The sequence below is a fragment of the Cynocephalus volans genome, chromosome 4 (assembly GCF_027409185.1).
Source record: "Cynocephalus volans isolate mCynVol1 chromosome 4, mCynVol1.pri, whole genome shotgun sequence".
NCBI lineage: Eukaryota > Metazoa > Chordata > Mammalia > Dermoptera > Cynocephalidae > Cynocephalus > Cynocephalus volans.
This window is the reverse complement of record NC_084463.1, coordinates 156,790,712-156,811,706: the sequence shown is the minus strand read 5'-3', so window position 1 is coordinate 156,811,706 and position 20,995 is coordinate 156,790,712. Positions and strand designations below refer to the sequence as shown.

Genomic DNA, 20,995 nt, shown 5'->3' with positions numbered 1-20,995 from the left:
GCCTCCAAGTCAGTGGGTAGCCTCTCTTCCTAAGGCTGCCTTCCCCAAAAGGCCCCGCTCCTAGCTCACATCCCCATGGCACAAGGACCCTCAGGGAGCCCCCAAACAGTGACAGACACAGCCTGGGCAGGACTGGGCATGTGGCCTTCTCCCTGCCCCCGCCTCTCACATCACTGGCCGATGACAACCTTGCCCTGCAGGATGCCACCCCCACCATTTGGGGGCGGTGACGTGGACAGCGTGACGTGGCGCCTGACAGCCGTCTGTCCATGGCAGAGGGAATTGTATTTCTGGGAGCCCAGCCAGAGCCCCAGAAGACAGGAGTCAGGGAAGAGGTGCAGGTTGAGGGGGGGTGGGGCAGTCCTAGAGCCCAATGGGGCCCAGGAGCTGCCAACCAGGGCGCAGGGATCCATGGGGCTGGAGCCCCAAAATGGTGACTCTTTCACACACTGGCTCTGGACCTTGTTGCCAAGGCTAGACACCAGACACAAGTCTACTCTCTTTCCCCTGGGGTCCATTCTGGGGAGGTGGGGAGGGTCCAGCACTGTCCCCCAGGAGTGACCCTGGTACTATCTCCACAGGGCAAACGCTACAAGAATTCTTTGGAGACGGTGGGCACGCCAGACTCAGGGCGTGGGCGCAGTGAGAAGAAGGCCATCAAGTAGGTGCCAGGCTGCCAGTGTGGGGCGGGGCATGCAGGCAGCCCGGGTGGGAGGAGGCCCCACACACACCCTGAGGCCATGCTCTCTACCCCACACACACTCCCAACACCTCGGGGTGGCCCCAGGCCCCACCTTTTCTGCCTGTGCCCACAGACCCTCACGGTGTTTCAGAGCCCCCAGCCGCTTTTTCTGGCTGCTGTCACCCCCAGCGCTGTCTACGCCCTACCTCAACCCTGGTTGCTGGCCCCTCCATCCAACGCTCATATCATACACACTGTCCCTAGCCCCCTTCTCTACTCCCCTGGACCTCTAAGCTCCTCCTAGTGGACTCAGTTCTTTTCTCAGATCCCACTAAGAGAGGATACCTGGAAGGGGGACAGACAAACCTTGGGGACCCCAGCTGGCCCTGGTGCTGGGCCTCTCAGGGGAAGCAGAGACTCTTCCTTCCCCTGTCACCCCCGGTCCCCATGGCATGTCTTGGTGCCTCTGACTTGCCCCGGTTTCCCTATTTTGCTCTGAAAGCCCTTTCAGGTAGGCTGGTCTGCCTTCCCATTGCTGACCACCATGGCCAACCACTGCTGAGGGTTACTGGGAGACAGCAGGAGAAGCCCCCTGCCCACCTGGCAGCGCCTCAGTGGTCACTCAGGCTCTGGGCATGGAGGCTGTCCGTGGAGGGCTCTGTACCCACTGGCCCGTGGCCCCAGTCCCTTCCTCTGCTGAGCCCAGCTCTTCACTGGGAGGCTGTTGGGCCAAGGTAGGGATGGGGGGCCCTTCATCTCAGCCTGGACAGGGCCAAGCCTGCCAGCTAAGGGCTCCGTCCAGAAGCCGACCCTCCCGGCCTCCTTCCCATGCCTCATCTCCCCTGCTCTTCCCTTGGGTGTCTTTCCCCTTCCTTCCTGTCTTCTCTTCCTACCTTCCCCCTCACCCCTTCCTGAGGGCTCCCTCCCTGCCCCTCCTGTGCCCCTCCTCTTTTCTCATCATTTGCTCTGACCCCATTTTGGGCCTTTGGCAGAAGCTGCGGGGGTGTGTCTGGGGCGGGGGTAAGTGGAGGGGTGGGCCAGGCTGAGGCTGGGGGTGGGAGGAGGCTGCGGGGAGCCTTTGAAGCTGGGCTTGGTTGCACACTCTCCAGTCTTCAAAGCCAGGAGCTGGCAGGTCTCAGGGGCTGTTGTGGAGCGCAGGCCCCAGGCTTCCTGAAGGCGGAGGGACCACATGGGGTGAGCGTGGGCCGGCCAGGCCATGTGCAGACATGGACTGGGGCAGGGGGCCTGTCTCTGCCAGGTGATCATAACTGTCCTGGATATGGGTGCATGCAACAGGGCCGGGAGTCCTGGAAAGGGCCCATGAGAGGAGACAGGAGGATTCCCAACAAGGGGAAAGGAGGGCAGCAGGGCAGGCAGTGGGCCCTGCCAGGCTGGGACCAGTGCCCATGAGGGCTCTCTAAGAGGAGTGAGAGCAGCAGCGGGCATCCAGCCCACCTCTCTGTGGCTCTGCAGCCCCCTCTCCACAATCCCAGCCTGCCCCACCCTGCTGAGCAGCCCCTCTGCCACGGGGGAGGAAGCCACCATTCGTGTCTGCATGCACCCGGGCCTTTGCCTCTAGCCAGGCAAGAGCAAAAGAGCCCAAGGTATTGGAGTGGCAGGGAGCAGAGACCACTTTCTGTGCAGCTGACCATGGGCTTAGGACCTTCCCCAAAGGTATCATCTTGTCAGGGATTCCGGGAAGCTGCATTTCTTAGCAGTGTGTCCCAAACTGTTCCTCAGAGCACTTGTGCCCCATACATGATTAACAGTTATTCCATGAATCAAGGGTTCCATAGCCAACTAAGTTTGGGAAACATGGACACTTTATCTCCCTCTTGGCGATACTGATATTTATTGGTACATTAAAGGCTCTGAGAAGTCCTGCAGTAAAGAAGTCAGTGTTTCCCAAACTTCTTTAATTAAAGATCCTCTTTTCCAGTACTACAGTGGAAACCTATGAGACATTGGAGTGCCTTGGAACACAGGGTGGAAGACCAGTCTGGCAGCGATGAGTCGGGGTGGATCTTTTTCTCTAGGACCCAGGGCTGCATGGCCCTGTACTTTGGAGGTCTGCAGGGAGCAGGGGAGAGAGGCCTTCTACCTGCTCCATCTCTGTGTTACACCTGACACAGAGAGGCCCAATTCATACCCCATTGTGTGATGCCCTGCTGGGGAGGGGGCTGGGTAGGTGACCAAAAGTATCTCTGGTGGGAATGAGGTCTTTCGTTGAGGGAGCAGGTTCCCCCAGGGCCTGTCCTGCCCCCTCCAGCACCCCCCCGCCGCTCCCAGACCTGGCTCCCACTGACCCTTTGAGCTGGCTCAGGGCCTTGGCTTTGATCCCTGTACAGAATCTCCTATGGGACATTTCCAAGGTGTATTCTGGACAAACAGAGAGTGCCTACACCAGGGAGGCCCAAGGCCACTGTCTCCTCTGGGCCTACAGTGGCAATCCAGCTTTTCTCTTTGTCTTTGTCTCCTTTGTGCCTGAATCTGAGGTTGAAAACCGAGGTCAAGGTCAAACTCTCAGAGGGGAGACAAGCAGGTCCCCCAAGCACATGTTTGCTTATCCTGAGGGGATGTGCCTCCCCACAGTGCCCTCCCCCAACGGTGGCCTCACCTTGGCCTGGAGCCGTGGTATAGCCTTGGCACACTCCAGGCCCAAGCATGGCTCCCTTCCAGAATGGTCCTGTGGCCTGGGAGCTGCCTCTCTTCTCCCTGTGCTCCCAACCCTGCTCCTTGGGACCTCAAGAGCCTGATAAGCTGGGAGAACCCCTTGTCTTTGGCTCCTGGGGTTTCCAGGCTGTTCACCCTACATGAAAGTCCCCACCTTCCCTGTGCTTCTAGCATGTCTGCTTCAGCATGACATGTCACAAGCAGGAGGGCGTGAGGAAACTGGGGTGAGAGGCCCTTCCAGATCCAGCAGCTCCACCTCGGAAAGGGACAGGATTATAGGGTGGGACTGCCCCAGCCAGCAGGCTAGATGCACACGAAGGGCCCAAGGCTGGAGTCTGCCCCAACATCTCCACCCAGACAAGAGTAGGCCCCTTCCACACAGACCCCAGAGAAAAGGACCTGAAGGGCACCCTGGTGACCTTGCTGACATCCTCAGTAAGGCCAGAGTCCTAGGGATGCTTCCCTTTTCTTCAGGGTGACCCAACCACCACATTTGCAATGACTAGAGATGGTCTTCAGCTCAGCGGAGACCCCCAATCTCATGTAAAGGCTGCATCCCAGCCTTGCCAGAGGGGGAAAGAAAACAGGAGGCCAGGGGCACTCAGGCCAGTGGGAGGAGAAGCGAGACGGGCTGGGAGCTGGGCCTGCCCCAGGAGTGGGTCAGTGGGGAAGAGATGGAAGAGGAGAGTGCATTGGGCCTCTACCCCGCCACAGGAAAGCTGATGGCTCAGCAGTTACAGCCAACCTTCCCTGACTGGCAGGGAAGCTGAGGCCAGGAGAGGTCTACATTTCTGCTCCCTCTAGCCAGAAACCAGCACCCTCTCCTTCTGCCCCACCCCCAACCCTCCCCAGGTCTTGTCCCCACCCCTGCCCCCCTCCCACTCCCTCTTCTCTCATCATCTTTCTCTCTCCCACCAGCTTCCCAGGTGCAAGGCTCCGGTCTGCCCGCCTGCAGCTTGCCTCCTTCCTGTGTGGCTTCCCCTGGCCCTCGAGCGCGTCCGTGTGTTTTCGTGTGCGTGTGTGCGCTTTCGTGTGTGTGCACGCGTGTGCATGTGTGCACGTGTGCCAGGCACAGGCTGCGCTGCCTGCCTGCCTTTCTTCCTCCTGCAGGAGCAGACCCTGGAAGCCCCGCCCTCTGTGTGCCCGGGCCCCGGGGTCCCGCGTCCCTTCCGCCCCCCGCAGGACTTGCTGTTCTTGTTTCTTCTTGTATCTCCCTGTTTTCTCCCCTCTCTCTCTGCCCCTCCAGCGATCTAGACAGAGACTTTTGGAATAACAATGAGAGCACAGTGCAGCAGAAATGGAGCTCCTACCCTCCCAAGGAGTTTATTCTAAACATTTCACCCTACGCCCCTTATGGCGACCCACGACTGTCCCTCAAGTGAGTGACTTTACCTGGTTTGATCATATGTACCGAGTATCCGCGCACGCCCTCCTTCCCTCTTCTGCCCCCTCCCTCCTGGCCCCCCTCATTTCCTCTCCTCCTCCTGCCCCTGCCCACCCCTTCCCCACCCATCCACCCCATGGGCAGGCTGACCATGGAGACGAGCAACCCCTCCTGCCCCCCCTCGCCTGCCTGTCCCTCTTCTGTCCCCTCCCCCAGGGCCCACCACACAGGACCCCCCTCTGCAGCCTCGCCTGGCCCCCCAGTGGGTCCCGGGCCCCCCATCCCACCCTCTGTGCAGTCAGGATGGGGTTGCCCGTTTGGGTCCCTCCCTCGGTTGCGGCTCGCTTTTTCCTCCCCGCTGTGTGCTGCTGCCGTGGCTGCTCGGTGCTCCGTGGTCGGTGGTCGGTGGTTCGTGGCGGTGGTGGCGGTGATGGTGGTGGTGGTGGTGATGGACTCTGACTAACACGGCTTTCTCTTTCTCCCTGCCTTGGGGCCTCCTGGCCTGGACAGCCCGCTCTTCCTCCGTCGTTAACCCTCCGTTGTCCTGTGGGATAGAGTTGGAGGTGGCTGCCCTCCCCCCACCCCCGCCGCCCCTGCCCCAGGCGGTGGGGAGGGGCCCCCCCTCCGTTGTCGTGGTGCGTTGTTCTCCGACCCCCAGCCCGCCCGGTCCCCCTCTCTCCTCTCTGCAGGCTCCCCGTTAACCCATTTGCAGTGCTGATGTCTCTCTCTCTCTCTCTGTCTGTCTCTTGTCCGTCTGTCTCTCTCCGCCTCCTCTCTCACTGTCTCTTTCTTCCTTTTATCTGTCATTGTTTCTCCTCCTCTTCCTCCCTCACCCCTACGTGTGGCCTGCCCTCTCTCCCCCACCGCCGCCCGCCCCCGGTGCCCCTCTGGCCCGGCTCGTGCACACACCTCCAGTGGCACCCTCCTGTCGGGTGCCAAAGTGGCCGCTGCGGCGGGGCTGGCGGTGGAGCGGGAAGGCCGGTTGGGGGAGAAGCCGGCGCTGGTGCCGCCACCCGGAGAGGACGCCTTGAGAATCGGCGGGGCTGCCCCCAGCGAGCCAGGCAGCGGTGGCAAGGCTGGGAGAGGCCGCTGGCGGATGGTGCAGAGCCACCTGGCCGCAGGGAAGCTCAACTTGTCCAAGTGAGTGATGGCGCCCCATGGCCGCCGGAGCCGTGAGCTCAGGCCTGCCCCTGCCAGGTTGGACAGAGGGACCCCTGGCATGCCCGCTGCTGCCCCCAGAGGTGCCATCCTCAGCCCCTGGCTCATTCCATCCCTTCACGAGACTCTGCCATCATCCTTGCCATTGGGCACAACTAACTCAGCCACACAACGTCTCATTTCAGCCTCTGGCTGCTGCCCTATCCACCTCTTCCTTTGCCAGTGACCAGGTCATTCCATTTCCTGCCCCCAGGCAGCTTCATTCCAGCCCTTGGGTCATCACATCCTCTTTGATTGGCCGCCCCATCTCAGCTGTCAGGCCATCTCTCCATGGGCACCAGGCCTGTCGTGGGTCAACCATTGGACCATCCCATCCTTGGGGAGCCACCCACTGGCAGCCTGTGTTCTATGCTGCCCATCAGCCACCGGCCTTCCCTCTTACAGCCAGCAGGTGGCTCTAGACCCAGCGGTTGAGCCATTCCATTTCTGACCATCGGGTGACTGCACTGGCTCATCCCGGTCTTGCTTGTGCCATAACACCATCTGCTGCCGAGGCCACCCATGAGCAGCCCCTGGCTGCCCCACTGGCTCATCCTCATCTCAGCCATCCCCATTGGCTGTCCCAGTCTTGGTCAATGAGCTGTCCCACTGTTGGCTGTTGGGATTGTGTGTTCTTGGAGGTTGGGTTGCTGAGTCCCAGCTAGCTTCTCTTTTCAGATCTCAGGCAGAGAGCTGTTCCCTTTTTTATAGAAGTCTGAGCTTGTCAGTCAGTCCCACGCTTGAGTGATGGGTTGGCCCTTATTCTCTGCAGATGGTATATTCCCCTCCCCCTCCAGCCCTCCTATGGGGCAGCCTTATTCTCATCTTGACTTTTAGAAAATTCCAATTCCCTAGAGCAGATCCCTTCCAAGCCCCAAGTCCTTTGAGCTGTGACTTTTCTCACCCTTTGGGATGAAGGTTCCATTTTCAGGTACTGGAACAGCCTCCTGTTTAGAAGGCCAGTAGCCCTGACCTCTTCTTGCTGCTGGGCAATCCTGTTGCCTCGATTTAGGGGCCCCCCAATTCTCTTCAGAAGAACCTGTGGGTCCTGCCATTGAGACCACTGAGGACCACCATGCTGAGACCTCACTTGCTTTTTGGCTTGAATGAACACAAGCCAGTTTCCCCCTGACGTCTGGCCTCAGAAGGGTCCCGGAGGGAAGCCCCACACTCCTTCAGAGAGCCAGGCCCAGCGCCCCACCCTCCCCAGGCTGCTCCAGCCGGTCTCCAGGCTGGCTAGGCCTTCGTGCCATCCACTGGCTCCAGGCCTGGAGGAACCAATTTTAGTTTCCTGTGACTGAGAGGTTGTAAATTGGACTAATTTTGGATGTGATAGGAAACCAAAATGAGGTCAGCAAGGAGGAGGGGGAGGCCACCAAGGTGCCGTCCTCCCTCTGCCTCGGCCTGCCCCGGAAGCTGCAGGCCCACCTGGCCAGTTGGCCTGGGCCTGCCCTGGCAATAGCCCTGGCTCAAGGCTGAGTCAGGCAAGGCTGCTGCCCCCTCCAAGAGCCCAGCCAAAGCCACATCCTGCTTTCTCTCTCTCTCTCTCTCTCTCTCTCTCTCATTCTCTCTTTACTGTACTGACTTTCTCTCTCTCTTTCGTTCTTGCCTTTTCTCTCTTCCTCTCTCTCAGCCCACAGGGGCAGCCTAACTGTTGCCTTTTGGTTCCCAGGGTAGGTCAGGGGTGAGCAAAGCTGGGGTCTGGCTGCAGTGGTGGAAGTAGTTGCCCAGGGCCCTGGGGCCTCCATCCTCAGGCAGCCCATGGCCCTAGACCAGGGGTCGGCAAACTTTCTCAGTAAAAGGCTAGGTAGGAAACATTGAAGCTTTGCAAGCCATACGGTCTCTTTCACAGCTACTCAACCCTGCCTTTGTAGGATGAAAGTAGCCATAGACAGTATGTAAACTAATGCCGGTGACTGTGTTCCAGTAAAATTTTATTTGCAGGCCATAGTTTGCCAACCCCTACCCTAGACCATTGGATTAGGAGATGGAGGGAAGGGAGAGAGGAGGAGGAGGTTGAAACCAGAGAGGGGAAGTAACTCACCCAAAGCTGGCTGGGCTCTGTTGTGCCCTGGTGACAGCTGGCTCTGGCCTTGCCTGTGGAAGGTGCTGAAATCTCTGGCCAGCTCACAAAGCAGGCAGGTTCTCAGGGGAAGTTTTACAGATACAGCACGTCCCTGGGCCCAGCCTCCTTAGGTCCTCATGGCAACTTTGTGCTGCAGGCAGCACAGGGATTATTTTATAACCCAGTTTTACAGATAAAGAAACTGAGGCCCCAAGAGGAGGAATAACTTTTCCAAAGCCCCACAGTTAGTAAGCAGCAGGGATGGGGGTGGAACCCAGGTCTCTCTGATCCTGTACCGCATCTGACCAGCCATGTCCTATCTCCTGTCTGTCCTTGCCCCACTTCCCAGCATTTTTCAGAGATGCTGGTGGACCCGCAAGATGAGTACTCTTTTACAAATGCATCAAAGACAGGACAGCCACTCTGTCCTCTGCCAGCACAGTGGTGAGGTGGCCACATGAGAGGCTACTGGGGCTCCCCCTCATCTGCTCTTTCCTTGGTCCCCTCCTCTGACTGGGAGTCATTCCCAAGATAGCAGGAGAGGACCCCAGAAACACAGATCCCTAGAAAGAGGGCAAAGATCCATGCCGGAGGCTGAATCCTGAGGCAGCCCTGGCCACAGGGCAGAGGTCCGAGCACGAGGCCACTTCCTCGCCTCTGCAGACAAAGTGTAAGACTTGCGGGCCTCCCCAGCCCCACCGAGCATTACTAGGCCAGCTCGGCACTGGCCTGGATTTCCTCATGTCTCCAAAGGACAGTAGCGCTTACAACACAGAGACAGACTTTCTTGGTGTCCCCCAGCGAGACAGCGGGGGCGGGTGGCAGCAGCGCCCTTCACCCCTCCCACTGCAGCAGGACAGGCAGCCACAGGGCCCCGGGACCTGCCTTCACCATGCAGCCGCCGCAGTTCCCAGGGCCCACTCAGACCAGCAGAGTCGGCCCGGGCAGGAGGTACTGGGGCACTAGCTGAGTCAGGGCCACAGAGCAGGGTGGGTGGGGCTGATGTAGGGGCCTCAAGGTGGGTGCTCGGGTGAGGCGGTGGCAGCGACGGCGGTGGTGACAACTGCGATGGAGGCCTGGCGAGGTCCGGCAGAGCGTGCCCTGCACTGGGGCCTCCTAGTCCTGGCCCTCAGCATCTTTCTCCTCCACTGTGATCCCTTCACCTGCTTCTCCTTTCTCTCCTCTCCTCCACCTGCCCCAAGTTTCGAGGACTCCACCCTGTCCACGGCCACTACCCTTGAGTCTATCCCCAGCTCCATGGGAGAGCCGAAATGCCAGCGACCCCGCACCCTGATGCGGCAGCAGAGCCTGCAGCAGCCGCTGAGCCAGCACCAGCGGGGCCGGCAGCCCAGCCAGCCCACCACCAGCCAGAGCCTGGGCCAGCTGCAGGCCCACACGGCCGCGGCACCACCGGGCACCAACCCCCGGGCCTATGGCCGGGGCCAGTCTCGGCAGGGCGCCTCGGCCGGCTCCAAGTACCGGGCGGCTGGTGGCCGCAGCCGCTCCAACCCAGGCAGCTGGGACCACGTGGTGGGGCAGATTCGAAACCGAGGCTTGGACATGAAATCCTTCCTGTAAGTCCTCCCCTTGAGCGGGCTGGCTCCCCACTCCCCCACCCAGCCTTCTTCCCCCCAAATCTCCTTGGGAGCAGCTGGTTGCTCATGATTCTTGGCCCTCTGTCTCCTGGGCAGGATGCCAAGCAGACTTAGATGTCCCCCCCCAACCTCTTGGGGCTGGTGCCTGAGCACCCCCATGGAAGGATTCTTATCTGAGCCACCCCACCTCTTAGGACCCTAGGCGCCCTTGCTGCCTCCAGGGCTCAGAGAAGCATCTGTCTCCTCCTCCCAGCTAGCCGGCTAGTCCCAGGCTGCACTTGGCCTCTGTGCCAGCCTTGGCCCACCTCCCTGCGCTCCCCTCCTCCTCTCCTAAACTGTCAAGGGCCCCGCCCTCCTCTCCTCCACTTAACTTCTTCCCTGTAACCGGACTCTGCTGTGCCTTCCTGCCCCACACTTCCTCCCTCCACCTCAATCCCCCCGGTCCTGCCATCAGCCCTGTCCCCTGTCTCTCTGACCTTCTCTAGCCACCTGTCCTCCAGCTCCCGCCCTGGCTTCCCAAAGCTCCTTCCTCCCGGTAATGACCTATCCCCTGAGGACAAACCTGAGATGTTCCCCCAAAGCTTTAGAAAATGTTGTTCCTAAATCAGAGCCTTCTTCCCAGTATACGCGTCTGAGAAGTAACAAGACACGTTAGTGCCTAACCTTAGCCATTCCTCCCAGCCATTTGGCGCCTGCCCCCCCCATCCTGTCCTCACTGGGAGGAGCCCCACCCAGGGATCCCCCTCCCCGGTATCTCTCTGGGAATCTGCAGTCACTCTCAGAGCCCACTGAGACAGGTCTGGGCTGCGGTCCCTGACATCACCCCCTCCTCTGGCCTAACATGAGCTTCCTTCCAGGCTTTGGGGATTATTCCCATCGCCCAGGTCTTCCCTGGGAGTAAGAGACCAGCACACTAAGCCTGGGAGAGGAGAAAGGGAAGGAGGAAAGGGAAGCCCAAGGCCAAGGCCCTGCTCACTGGCAAGATGTAGGGATTCTGAAAGCAAGCAAGTTCCTCAGAGCATCCTGCCTCTCCAGCTGAGACCTCAGCAGAGCTTCCAGGACAGAAGGAGTGCTGCCTTGGGAGAGGCACCCCAAGAGAAGGGGCCCCACACCCCGGCTTCCCTCACCTGTGCAAGTGGCTTGTGGCCCCAGCCCAACAGGACATGCAGCCTGTGACTCTCCTTGGCAAATGGGGGCAGATTATCCCCTGGGGCTCTGCCCTACCCAGGAATCCAGCTGACGCCTGCATGAGACAAGACGCCCAGCAGAGCCTCCTGGCTTCCAGGTGGCGGTTTGTTTGGAGATGGATGCTCTGGCCCTGGCATGGATCTAGGGAAGTCAAGGGGAATTGGTTCTGCCGGGACTTGGACAAAACTGAGCAGAAGCCTGTAGCCCTCTGCACTTCCTGACCTCAGGCGCTCTTTGCACAGCCATCAGCCTGGGCCAGAGGCCATCCCCAGGCTTTCTGCAGCTGCAGGAGGAGCCCTAGGTGCCACCTCTTCCCTGACCACCACCTTCCTGGTCAACCAGGATTTGCCAGGCCAGCATCCTGTGTCCTTGCTTCTGCCCCCCACACAGCTCTCATGCCCCCTTACCTGCTGGCCACCTCCAGAGCTCACCCCACCCCCACCTCCTCCACCTGTAGTCCCTCACAGAAGCGGCCACAAACTTTTCCTGTAAAGGGCCAGGTGACAAATATCTTAGGCTTTGCAGGATACCTATGGTCTCCACCACATTTTTTTTTTTTTTTAACAACCCTTTAAAAAAGGTAAAAATCATTCTTAGCTTGTGGGCCATACAAAAACAGGCCATGGGAGGTAGTTTGTGGACCCCTGCCTTACCCCTGCCGTGCCTCCAAGGCTCTTCTCTTGCCCCCAATGCTGGTGGCCCTGCTGAAGAGTCAAATTGAGAGGGCCTTCTAGGCCCCTCAAGGTCCCACCAGCCCCTTGTAGGAAGGGTGATGAGTGGGACGGTGGGACCCCCCGCAAACCTCACCAGCGTCTCCTGCCCCCGTCCTCACCCTTGCGGCCTGTGAAGCTGGAGAGAATGACAAATTGGGCATTTATGCAGAGGAGCCATTCTGTTTTTAAGAAAAGCAAAAGGAGTATCTGAAAAAGGCATTAACCAGGGAAAAACATGTTGTTTTCGTTGGGTTTGCCTCCCCCTCCCCCCCCCCCCCCCCCCCCCCCGCGCTCAACTAGCTCCCAAGCAGCCAAATGGAATTTTACCAACTCTAAAACAGTACCGGTGGGCAGAAAACAAAGAGCGAGGATTTGTCCTGCGGGAAGGGGGGAAGTGTTTCCCAAAAGTTAGATGCCAGCGCAAGTGTCAGCCTGGAGTAATCATGTCCAGGACAAAGACACAAAGTCAAGGAAGGGCACTGTGACCACTCAGCTTCCTCCCCTCGCCCGGACCCTGGTGGCATCTCCCATTTTCCAAGACCCCCATGTCCTTGTCCCTCACCTCCAATGCCATTCCTCACCTGTCCGAGTTCCCTTTTTGACAACCTCTCTGGGAAATAATCCTTACCAGCTCTTCCTCTCTAAACCTTGCCTTCCCTTTGTTTGAAGTTAGACTTCCTGACCCAGAATCCTCTCCCTTCCAGAACATTCCATCAGCCTTACCACCTTTTCCTTGGCCCTTCTGATGACACGCTTGCACATCAAGAACCCCTTTCTCTTTGTTCTGATGAGAGACCCAATGCTGGATGAGCTCCACAAAGCAACCAGAAATTGCTCACGGCCTCTGATGGCTTTGAGGGGCAACGGGTCACTGGTGCTTCCCTTTCCTCCCTGGAAAATGCAGGCGACCCCACAGAGCCCCTGGGCCACTGCCTGCTGGTTCTCTGAGAATGCCCTGTACTAGAGGTGCCGCACCTTGACCTCTGGCCCCACGCTGCTGCCCACACATCCACTCCGAGAGACTCCCGCCTTCTGGTCTGCCACCTGTACTACTGTGACTGCGCCGCCCTCAAAGCACCATCTCTCACTGCAGGCACAGGCTCTGCATTCCTGCCAAGGCTTCTCCAGACCTTGCCAAGTCCCTGCACTTTCTCTCCGCCTTTGCTTTCGGATGCTTCTAGACTGCTCCTCCAATGAAAAGCCCTTGAACTGGACCCAGAGGCCTTGGTGGTCATTCCCTGGACCTCCAGGAAGGGGGACACAGGAGACAGCCCACTATGGCTGGAACACCAGTTGCCAGAAGGGACTTCTGTTCTCCTTGGATGAGCTGTGTATCCAGGAGCCTGGGGGAGGGAGCTCTTTTGACCCCTCTTGGCTTCAAGGACATCTGGTTGACAATGACCCAGAGTTGTCTAGAATGGGCTTCCATAAGCACACTGTGCAGTGCCCACTGCATTTCAAAACTTGCTAAGACCCTCCCACCTGTGAGCCCAAATCCGCCTGCACAGTCCCAGTGCAAAATGGTGGCAGAGCCCCTCCCTCTTCTCCCAGTGGCCCAGATGGTCAGAGTGAGCTCAGCTGGGGATGAATTAGCCTTTGGAAGCTGGCCGTGTCCCAGGACCCAGGCTCCATTCCCCCAGCCTTCCCCGTATGTTCCCTTGGGACCATCCAGTCACCGGCCGGCTTCACAGGCCTCTGTCCCACCCCTTCCCTGTTTCGCTCCAGAGAATCTTGCTCGTGGCCTGAGGTGAGCTGGGTCTCAGGCCGTGGACACCTCCCCTCCGTCCCCTCCGGCCCTATCTCCACCCGCTCTGTTCTGCAACTGTTGACAGTGCTGAAGTTTGGTTTCTTTCCTGCAGGGCCAGTTTCTTACGCTGTTTTCTTCTCTCTTTGTCTCTGTCTCTGTCTCTGTCTCTTTCCTTCCCCCCCCCCGCCCCTGCCCACGGGGCCTCCTGGCTTCACCCCGGCTGGTGGGCTGCCCACACCGGGCAGGGAAGGCCGGATGGTGGTGCTATCCTTGGTCTTAGGGCTTTCGGAACAGGATGACTTTGCCAATATCCCTGACCTGCAAAACCCAGGAATCCAGCAGAACCAGAACGCTCAGGGGGACAAGAGGTACGAGCACAGGCGACAGCCTGCGGTGGCAGCAGCAGCAGAGATGGAGGCGCGGAGAGGCCGCCTGCCTCGGCCGGCCCAGCTGCTGGAGTGGCGGTGGTGCCCTCAGCGGATGCTGGAGCGGGAGGACGAGCCCCCTCCCCAGCTGGTGCCCTCACACACAGTCACCGCGGTGGTGCCCCTTGGGTCTGAGGTCACGGGAGGCTGTCCTGGGACCATTCTGGATCAAGCCTGCTCCCTGGCACGCTCGCCCTGGCCGGAGCAAGCCCAGCCTCTTCTGCCCCATCTTCCTGCTTGGCTCCCCTTGCTGCCCTCTCCATCTCTCATCTCTGTCCCCACCTGGTGACCCAGAAATCCCTGTTTCTCTGGTGGTTGGTGGGCAGGGGGGATGGAAGGGAAGGGGCACCAGCCTGTTCCCCCTCATCCCCACCACTTCAACCTCCCTCAGGCCTGGAGTTCCCCTTGGGCTGCTTGGCTGATGGAAGAGGAGCCTCTGATGGGAGGGTCTGGGGCATGGGAGAGGCCTGGTGACCAGAAAGAGCCAGAAGGGCAGCCCCTGAACCCAGGGTTCCAGGAGGAGGGAGCTGGGTGCAACTGAGGCAGCTATTCAGGCCAAGGCTGAGGCCTGGCTGGTCAGGGCCCTGTGGTGACCAGGAATAACTGGTGTGGCCATAGCACAGGCCGAGCAGTGGCTGGACATTGACACTTCTTTAGGAATTCAGGGAAGTGTTTCCTACTTTCCCCTGTCTCGAGGGGTGGGGGGCGGCACTGCTTGTGGGAAGGGGAAGGGTTGGAGGTCCCAGGGCTTAGGTGGCATCACAAAGGCGGGTCCATCCTGCACCTGGCCTGGCCATGTCCCCCCACCTGGCCTTAGGCTGGGCCGATCACACCCCTGTAGTCCCCAGAGGTGGGGACTACCTCACCTTGGATAGAGTGCATCACCTTGGTCAGGTCTGCTTCCTTCCCCGTCAGACCCAGGGCCACAGCCAGGACACCTGCCTTCTAGCTCTGGTTCTGTCAGAGCCTCGCTCTGCAACCTCGAGCGAGCCACAGCCCCTCCCTGGGCCTCTGCTTCCTCATCTGTCAAGTGAGGGATTGGACAGGGTGACCTCTAAGGAACGGCCCTTCTGGCTCAAACATGCTAAGCTTGTAATGAGGAAAAGGGGCCCCTGGGCTGGGGCACTTGTCAGATCCTATGAGCTGGGCAGGGACTGCGTTTGGACAGGTGGCCCTGATGCTCATTAAGAGGCCCTTAGGGGCAGGAAGGGACTCTCCCAGGCTGCTGCTGGGGGCTTGTGGGTTAGGGAAGGGTGGACAGGCTGAGAAGTACACAGCTGACTCGCTTGTCCCTCCGGTGGCTTCTGGAGACCAGTGCTTTCTTTTTCTTCCCATCCTGAGTCCATAGTTGCATGTCTGTGGTGGGCAAAGTCCCCAGACAGTGGGACCAGTTCTTTCACTCCATGACACTGATGGCGTCAGGCCCCGAACCCATGTCTAGGGGTATGGAAAGAGCGGAACCTGCCACTCCTAACCCACCTGGGCCCTGCAGGAGCCGCGACCTCCTGGCTGAAGCCTCCAAACTGGGCCGCAGGTGGGCCAGAGGGTCACTGGGGGACAGGACACAGGGGGCTGGAGGCCTCTGCTAAGAACCAGAGCCCCTTGCTGGGGAAAGGTGTGAAGCGTGAGGGGGCAGATGCAGGCTTGAAACGAGATTTCATATCACCCGTGTGTTAATTAACCGGCTCCATTTTCACCCACGGCCTATTTTTACCTCCTTGCCTCTTAGGTCTCGCTCCATATTTTCACACTCCCATCCCTTCATTACATCAGCGTGTCCCCTGCCTTCCTGGGAAAGGTGGGTGTGGAGGTGGAGGTCGTGGGCCCTCACCACCACCCTGCCTGACCTTCCGAGTGGACACATGCCATTTCCACCTGGTCATGCCCACCCATCCTGGCAGCTCATTTCTCACGGCCACTGGGCTGTTCCCCAGGTGGCGGGCCACCGTGTGGGGGTCTAGACTCGAGTGCTTCCTTCCCAGCAGACTTCCCCATCCCCATACTTGGCATTGACACCACCCACCAGACCCCAGGCACCTTAGGGCTCTGCCAATCTGGGCTCCTAGACTCTCAGGCCTTGCAATGGTGACCTTGGGGCAGCTGTCCCTTTCCTTCCTCTTTAGCTCTTCCCTTTAGACCCAGGGTCTGGCCCTCTGCCCCAGTCCCACCCTTCCCACCCCAGATGAACCCTGGCCAGATGTTCCTGGAGGCCCATGGCTGTTGTTGGGGAGGCCATTCAACCAACCCTCTTGGACTGTTAGCAACAGGCCGTGGGTGATGGCCCCATTAGGAGAATGTTCACTGCAGGTCCCCAGGAGGGTGTGAGTGTGTTCAACAGGCAACAAGGAGGGGAGGATCAGCCACTGCCTCTGGTCCCCATGATTGTGGCTGCCCTGAAGCCTCCCACCCAGACTTCCCCAGAACTTCAGAATGCTCTTGGGCCAGGAGGGAGGAAGGCCAGGGTGGCCCTGCTCCAGACCCTGCTGTGCCCATTCCGCCTGCTCCCATGGCACCCGCACCCATCCCACCCCATGCTCTGAGCCATCCCGTTGCCATCGCTCCTTGGGATCCAAATGGTTTCCACCGTGGCCCCACCCCCACCCTGAGTGGGGGGCGGGACCAGCCCACCCCATTACTGTCCTTGCCCCGAAGCCACCATGTCCCTTCTGTCCCGGTGTGTGTTCCCGCCTCCTCTCTGCCTCTCCTGTTGGCCGCCTCGCTCCTCCTTGTCCCCTTGTCCACCTGGCAGCCTTCACACGTCTCCGACTAACCTTTCTCGGCCTCTCTTTCTCTGTTTCTGTCTCCTTCCTCCCATCTGCTCCTCACAGGGATGTCCCTGGGCCGCTGACGGGCCCCTCGGCCTCTCCCCTGCCTCTCTGTGCCTCTCATCTGTCTCTCTGTCCTGTGACCTCCGACAGCTTCAGTGGCGCTGACCATCTTTCCCAGGCTGCTTTGCAGCTGTGCTGACACTGTGGCGTGGCCAAAAGAACTCGACTTTCTCATACCTTCAGCAGTCAATCTCACGCTCTCTCCTCCTCTCCTGCTCTATTTTTAACCTGACTTTACCTCTCCAGCTATTTCGGTCTCCTCTTCCTCCCTGTGCTGTCTGCGTGAGCACATGTCCACGTGTGTGTGTCCGTGTGTGTGCGTGGCCGCGTGTGGGCCCACCTGTGTGTACTGCTGGGTCGGTGCCTCCGGGAGGGGGCGCCCCAGTGTGTCGCCAAGTGGGGTGGGGCATTTCTGTGTTGCCAAGGCAAGGCCAGGTTTTCACAGCAGGTGCATCATGCATCTGATCCTCAGGGTGTCTGTCTCTAAAACTGCTCCCAGCTTTTCTGTGTCATTTTGTCCCAATTCACGTGTACACCCTGGCATGCCTGGGTCCTCCCATCTAGGGAGATCTAAGTGATGGGGAGATCTAAGCGTGCTCATCATGGCTGCTCTGGTTTACCTGCCTGTCACCTGTGCCGTTCTCTCTGTTTCCTTGGCTGTCTGTCGGGCTTGTGTGTGCGCGCGCGTGTGTGTGTGTGCGTGCGCACACGTGTATGTGCATGCACATGCACCCTGCTGTGGGATCCTGGTGTCCCCCTCCAGGGCCTGGCATATTCTGTGCATGTCTGTGCCTGTCGTGGCTGCCTGTGTGCTGGCGGCTGGTCTGCACCAGAGGGCCATGGCTTGTGTCCAGTCTCTGTGGTTCTGAGTCTGTGGCTCTGTGCTCTCCAAGCTGTTCTCTTTTAGCCTGTCCCAAGCCTCGTGCTGCCAGTCCCGTCTCCTCCTCACTGCCTCCCCCACCTCTCTTCCTCCTCATGGGACATTCCAGTCTGGTCCCTGGGCAGGCTTTTAGTGCCCTTGACCTGAGCCCCAGGTGAACGGAGCCTCGGCTCACCACCCAGCCACTGGGCCAGAGAGCCCAGCTTCCTGGGAACAGCACAGAGTCGGGTGCAGACAGGGCTTCTCGGTGTGCCTGGCTCTGTGACCTCGGGTGAGAGCCTTATCAAATGTGCACTCTTCAGAGTGGGAGAAGGGTAAGGACTGGGGAGCAAGGGGGTGTAGATGTGTCCTCTCCAATATTAAACCTAAGTTAGTTTATATTAAGTAAAATACAAAATTCAGTCCTCAGCCACACTGGCTATGTTGCAGAGGCTCCGTAGCCACCTGAGGTTCGTGGGTGCTGCACCAGACAGTGCAGATATAGAACACTTCTGCCATTGTATAAAGTTTTGATGGACAGAGCTGGTGGGCAGTGGTCCTGAGCTAACCTGGTCAGTTGGGTCTGAAAGGTGGGGAGAGCGCCTATATGCTCTCCCCGAACCTGAGCAAACCCAGGTGGGGCCTCTGGGAGACAGACACTCCAGGTGTGTTTGCAGAGGGCAGTGACGCAGAGGGCACCTGGACACACCACCCGGAGCCTCCCTGAGCAGCATGGTGGCCGCTCAGCACTTGGTGACTGAGAGAGTAAAGCCTAGGTTATTTTCCCAGCTCTTGCCAAACCTTGGACACACCACCCAGAGCCCCCCACCCCCAGGCTGGGGGCAGGCAGGATGGAGAAGGCCTCTGGGGAGCAAGCTCTGAGACCACCCATGCAAGCCAGTGATTGGAGGCTGTGGGTTTTCTGGGAAACATGAAGAGTAGGAGGACCTTACAAAATAGCCCCTGCAGGGTTAGTTAAGCCAGAGTCACCTGGGGCAGAAGCTGCCAGGAGGATGGGCCCTGAGCGCCAGTTTCTGGGGGAAAACCCATCCCCCATGGACAAGAGCGCTGCCCTGCCAGGCTACAGGAGGTGGCAGCTGCTTGGGTCCTCAGAGAAGGTCCCGCTGCCACTCAGGCCCATGGTTCCCAGCCCAGCCTACCTCCCAGCCCATGCTCATTCAGACTCCCCCCACCCACAGGTTGCCTGCAGGAGGGAAGGTGGTGAACACAGCCCCAGTGCCGGGCCAGACACCCCACGATGAGTCTGACCGCCGGACCGAGCCACGCTCCTCCGTCTCGGACCTTGTCAACTCCCTCACCAGCGAGATGCTCATGGTGAGAAGGGGGGAGGCCTGTGCCCCACGGAGCAGCTGGGCATGGAGAGGGTGCGTGTGGACGTTGGTAGTGGCATGGAAGTGGTCCTCTCAGGAAGGGAGACCAGGTCAGAGAGCCAGGCCCCACATAGTGGCTGCTCAGCACTGGGTGACTGAGGGGGTAAGGCCTGGGTTCTTTTCCCAGCTCTTTTGCCAAAATGTCCTTTCTGTGCCTCAGTTTCTCATTTGTCAAGTGAGAATATGAATGCTCATCCTCCTTTGTTCCCTTTCTGGATTGAGAAGGGCCCTAAGAAAACCTGCTCATGCGAGATAGTTTTATGGTCCTAGAAGGAAAGGCTGGTGGGCAGAGGATGTGGGGCAGAAGGCGTCCCCTACCTTGGAGTGGCGCCCCCTTGAATGGAGGTCTGGGACAGAGCTCCCAACTCAGTAGGTTTCATATCTCCACACCAGCAACCTCCCCACCCCACCATTGCTGGAGGGCCTGGAGGGCAGGAGAGCAGGAGCCCGCTGGTCCTGATTCCTTGCAGGAGACAGCTGTGCTGTGTGTTCCTGCCACACCCACACCGTCCAGCCCTGAAGGATACAAGTTCCAGGTGGTTTCCCCAAGGCACGAGTTGTGGCTTCACATGGCGCCCCCTGGTGGCAACAATGAATCACAGCCACTTGCCCCAACTCTACTTTCCAAAGAGCCCCTGGAGGGGCCAGAGCCCCAGAGGGAGGACCCGTGATTGTGCAGCCGGAGATTTGCAGGCAGGAATCTGTTAAAGGTCTGGCAGTTCAGAAGTCCCAGGAAGGCTTGAGGAGAGCATGAGGCTGGGAACCCCAGCACCTGCTCTGTCCCTACTAAACATGCCCCAGGACAAGTCATTTCCATGGTCCCCCTTCCTCCTGTAGAGAGAGGAGAGTGGGCTTGGGAAGCTCTGAGGTCCTCACCAGGGCTGACATCATTCAATTTAGAGTTCCCTCGCCCACTACCTTTACACCACAGCCCCCACCCTCCAAGGCCCCAGAGATTCCAGGGCCTGCAGGCCCCACCCTCTGCCATTCAGGGTTTCAGCCAGCTCTAACTATCCATCCACACTGCCTCTTTCTAGCCTATATTTTTCAAATTGTTATATGCACACTGGGGAATCTTGTTAAAATGCAGATTCCCAGGCTGCAGGCCTTAAGTGGGGATCAGGAGTCTGCATTTTTCTTGGATCTGGATTAGAGCATCAGCTTTTCCCCATCCCAGATCTGGTTGCCTTGGGACTCCCCACTTCTCCCCTTCTCCCCCCACCCCCATGTCCCTGCATGCCTGGCCCTCCACTACTCCCTCTTCTATCTGCACAGCCTCCCCACCCACCCCCGACCCCCCCTGTAGGCCAGCCCTGGACATCCTCTCTTTTGGATGGGTCATCACCATGGCCACTCTGCCTCCCTGCACAGCCCCTTAATTGGTTACAGCTTCCCAGTAGCCAAGTTCCCAGAAGGGACGGCCCTTTCCCAGCCAGCTTGCCTGCCCCTTGCTGCCCCCAGGGGCCTGACTGCTGCAGCCAGCGGAAGGAAGTGCAGGCCTATCTCCCACTCATGTGCTCAGCGGATGCTTGGGGGTGGGCAGGCAAAGTCTAATTGCCCAGTCCTATGCCAAAGCCGGGTCACTGGCATTAACAGTGATGATAAAAATAAGCAGGGCAGAATAAACTCACGATGACCTGGACCTGTTGGGAGATCTAGACTCCAAGTTGTAGAAGCTGGGGGTCTGGAGACAGCAGTCAGGCACCCAGAGCTGGCCAGAGGAGGGACTGAGGGGAGGGGGTGTCACAGAGGAGGCTGGGCCACACCGTATCCGAGGCCTTCCCACCCTGGCACAGGAGCTGGCTTGATGCTTTTTGAGGCTCACTTCTACTGGGACAGGGGCTCAGGCAGCACCTCCCCTGGGGCTGTGGTGGGAGTGGCCAGCCTGGTTGCCATGGAGATGGCTCTGGGAGCTGCCCCAGCTGGTTAATCAGGGCTCGGGGCTGTGACTTAGGAAGTCGGGGAGTGGGCGCAGAGCCTCTGCCCCCTTCCCAGGTGAGGCCCACCTGGCCAGCCCAGGCCTCCCCCAGACCACCCTGTTTGGGGGCCAAGAGTCAAGTGACCAGAGGGACCTCAAGTGAGGCTGGGGCCATCTGGGCTCCATCGTCAGTGACTCCACCCCAACTTTAGAAGGAATAGGGAAAGGCATGTGGTCTTTGCTGGCACTGCCTACTCATGGCATGCCTAGGCTCTCAGTCCCAGGCCAGTGGGCCAGGCCATGGAGCAGGACCGTGGAAGGGATATGGGC

At 59.3% G+C, this 20,995-nt stretch overlaps 1 protein-coding gene across 1 annotated transcript in view; it reads left to right on the top strand.

Annotated features, from left to right (window-relative positions):
* Positions 1-20,995, top strand: part of SYT7 (synaptotagmin 7) — a 59,353-nt gene that overhangs the window by 28,235 nt on the left and 10,123 nt on the right. The window contains exons 3-8 of the mRNA XM_063095318.1: positions 582-661; positions 4,602-4,733; positions 5,655-5,879; positions 9,204-9,575; positions 13,490-13,612; positions 18,556-18,691. Of these exons, the coding sequence (XP_062951388.1) occupies positions 582-661; positions 4,602-4,733; positions 5,655-5,879; positions 9,204-9,575; positions 13,490-13,612; positions 18,556-18,691 (1,068 nt within the window). The remainder of the gene's footprint in view (positions 1-581; positions 662-4,601; positions 4,734-5,654; positions 5,880-9,203; positions 9,576-13,489; positions 13,613-18,555; positions 18,692-20,995) is intronic.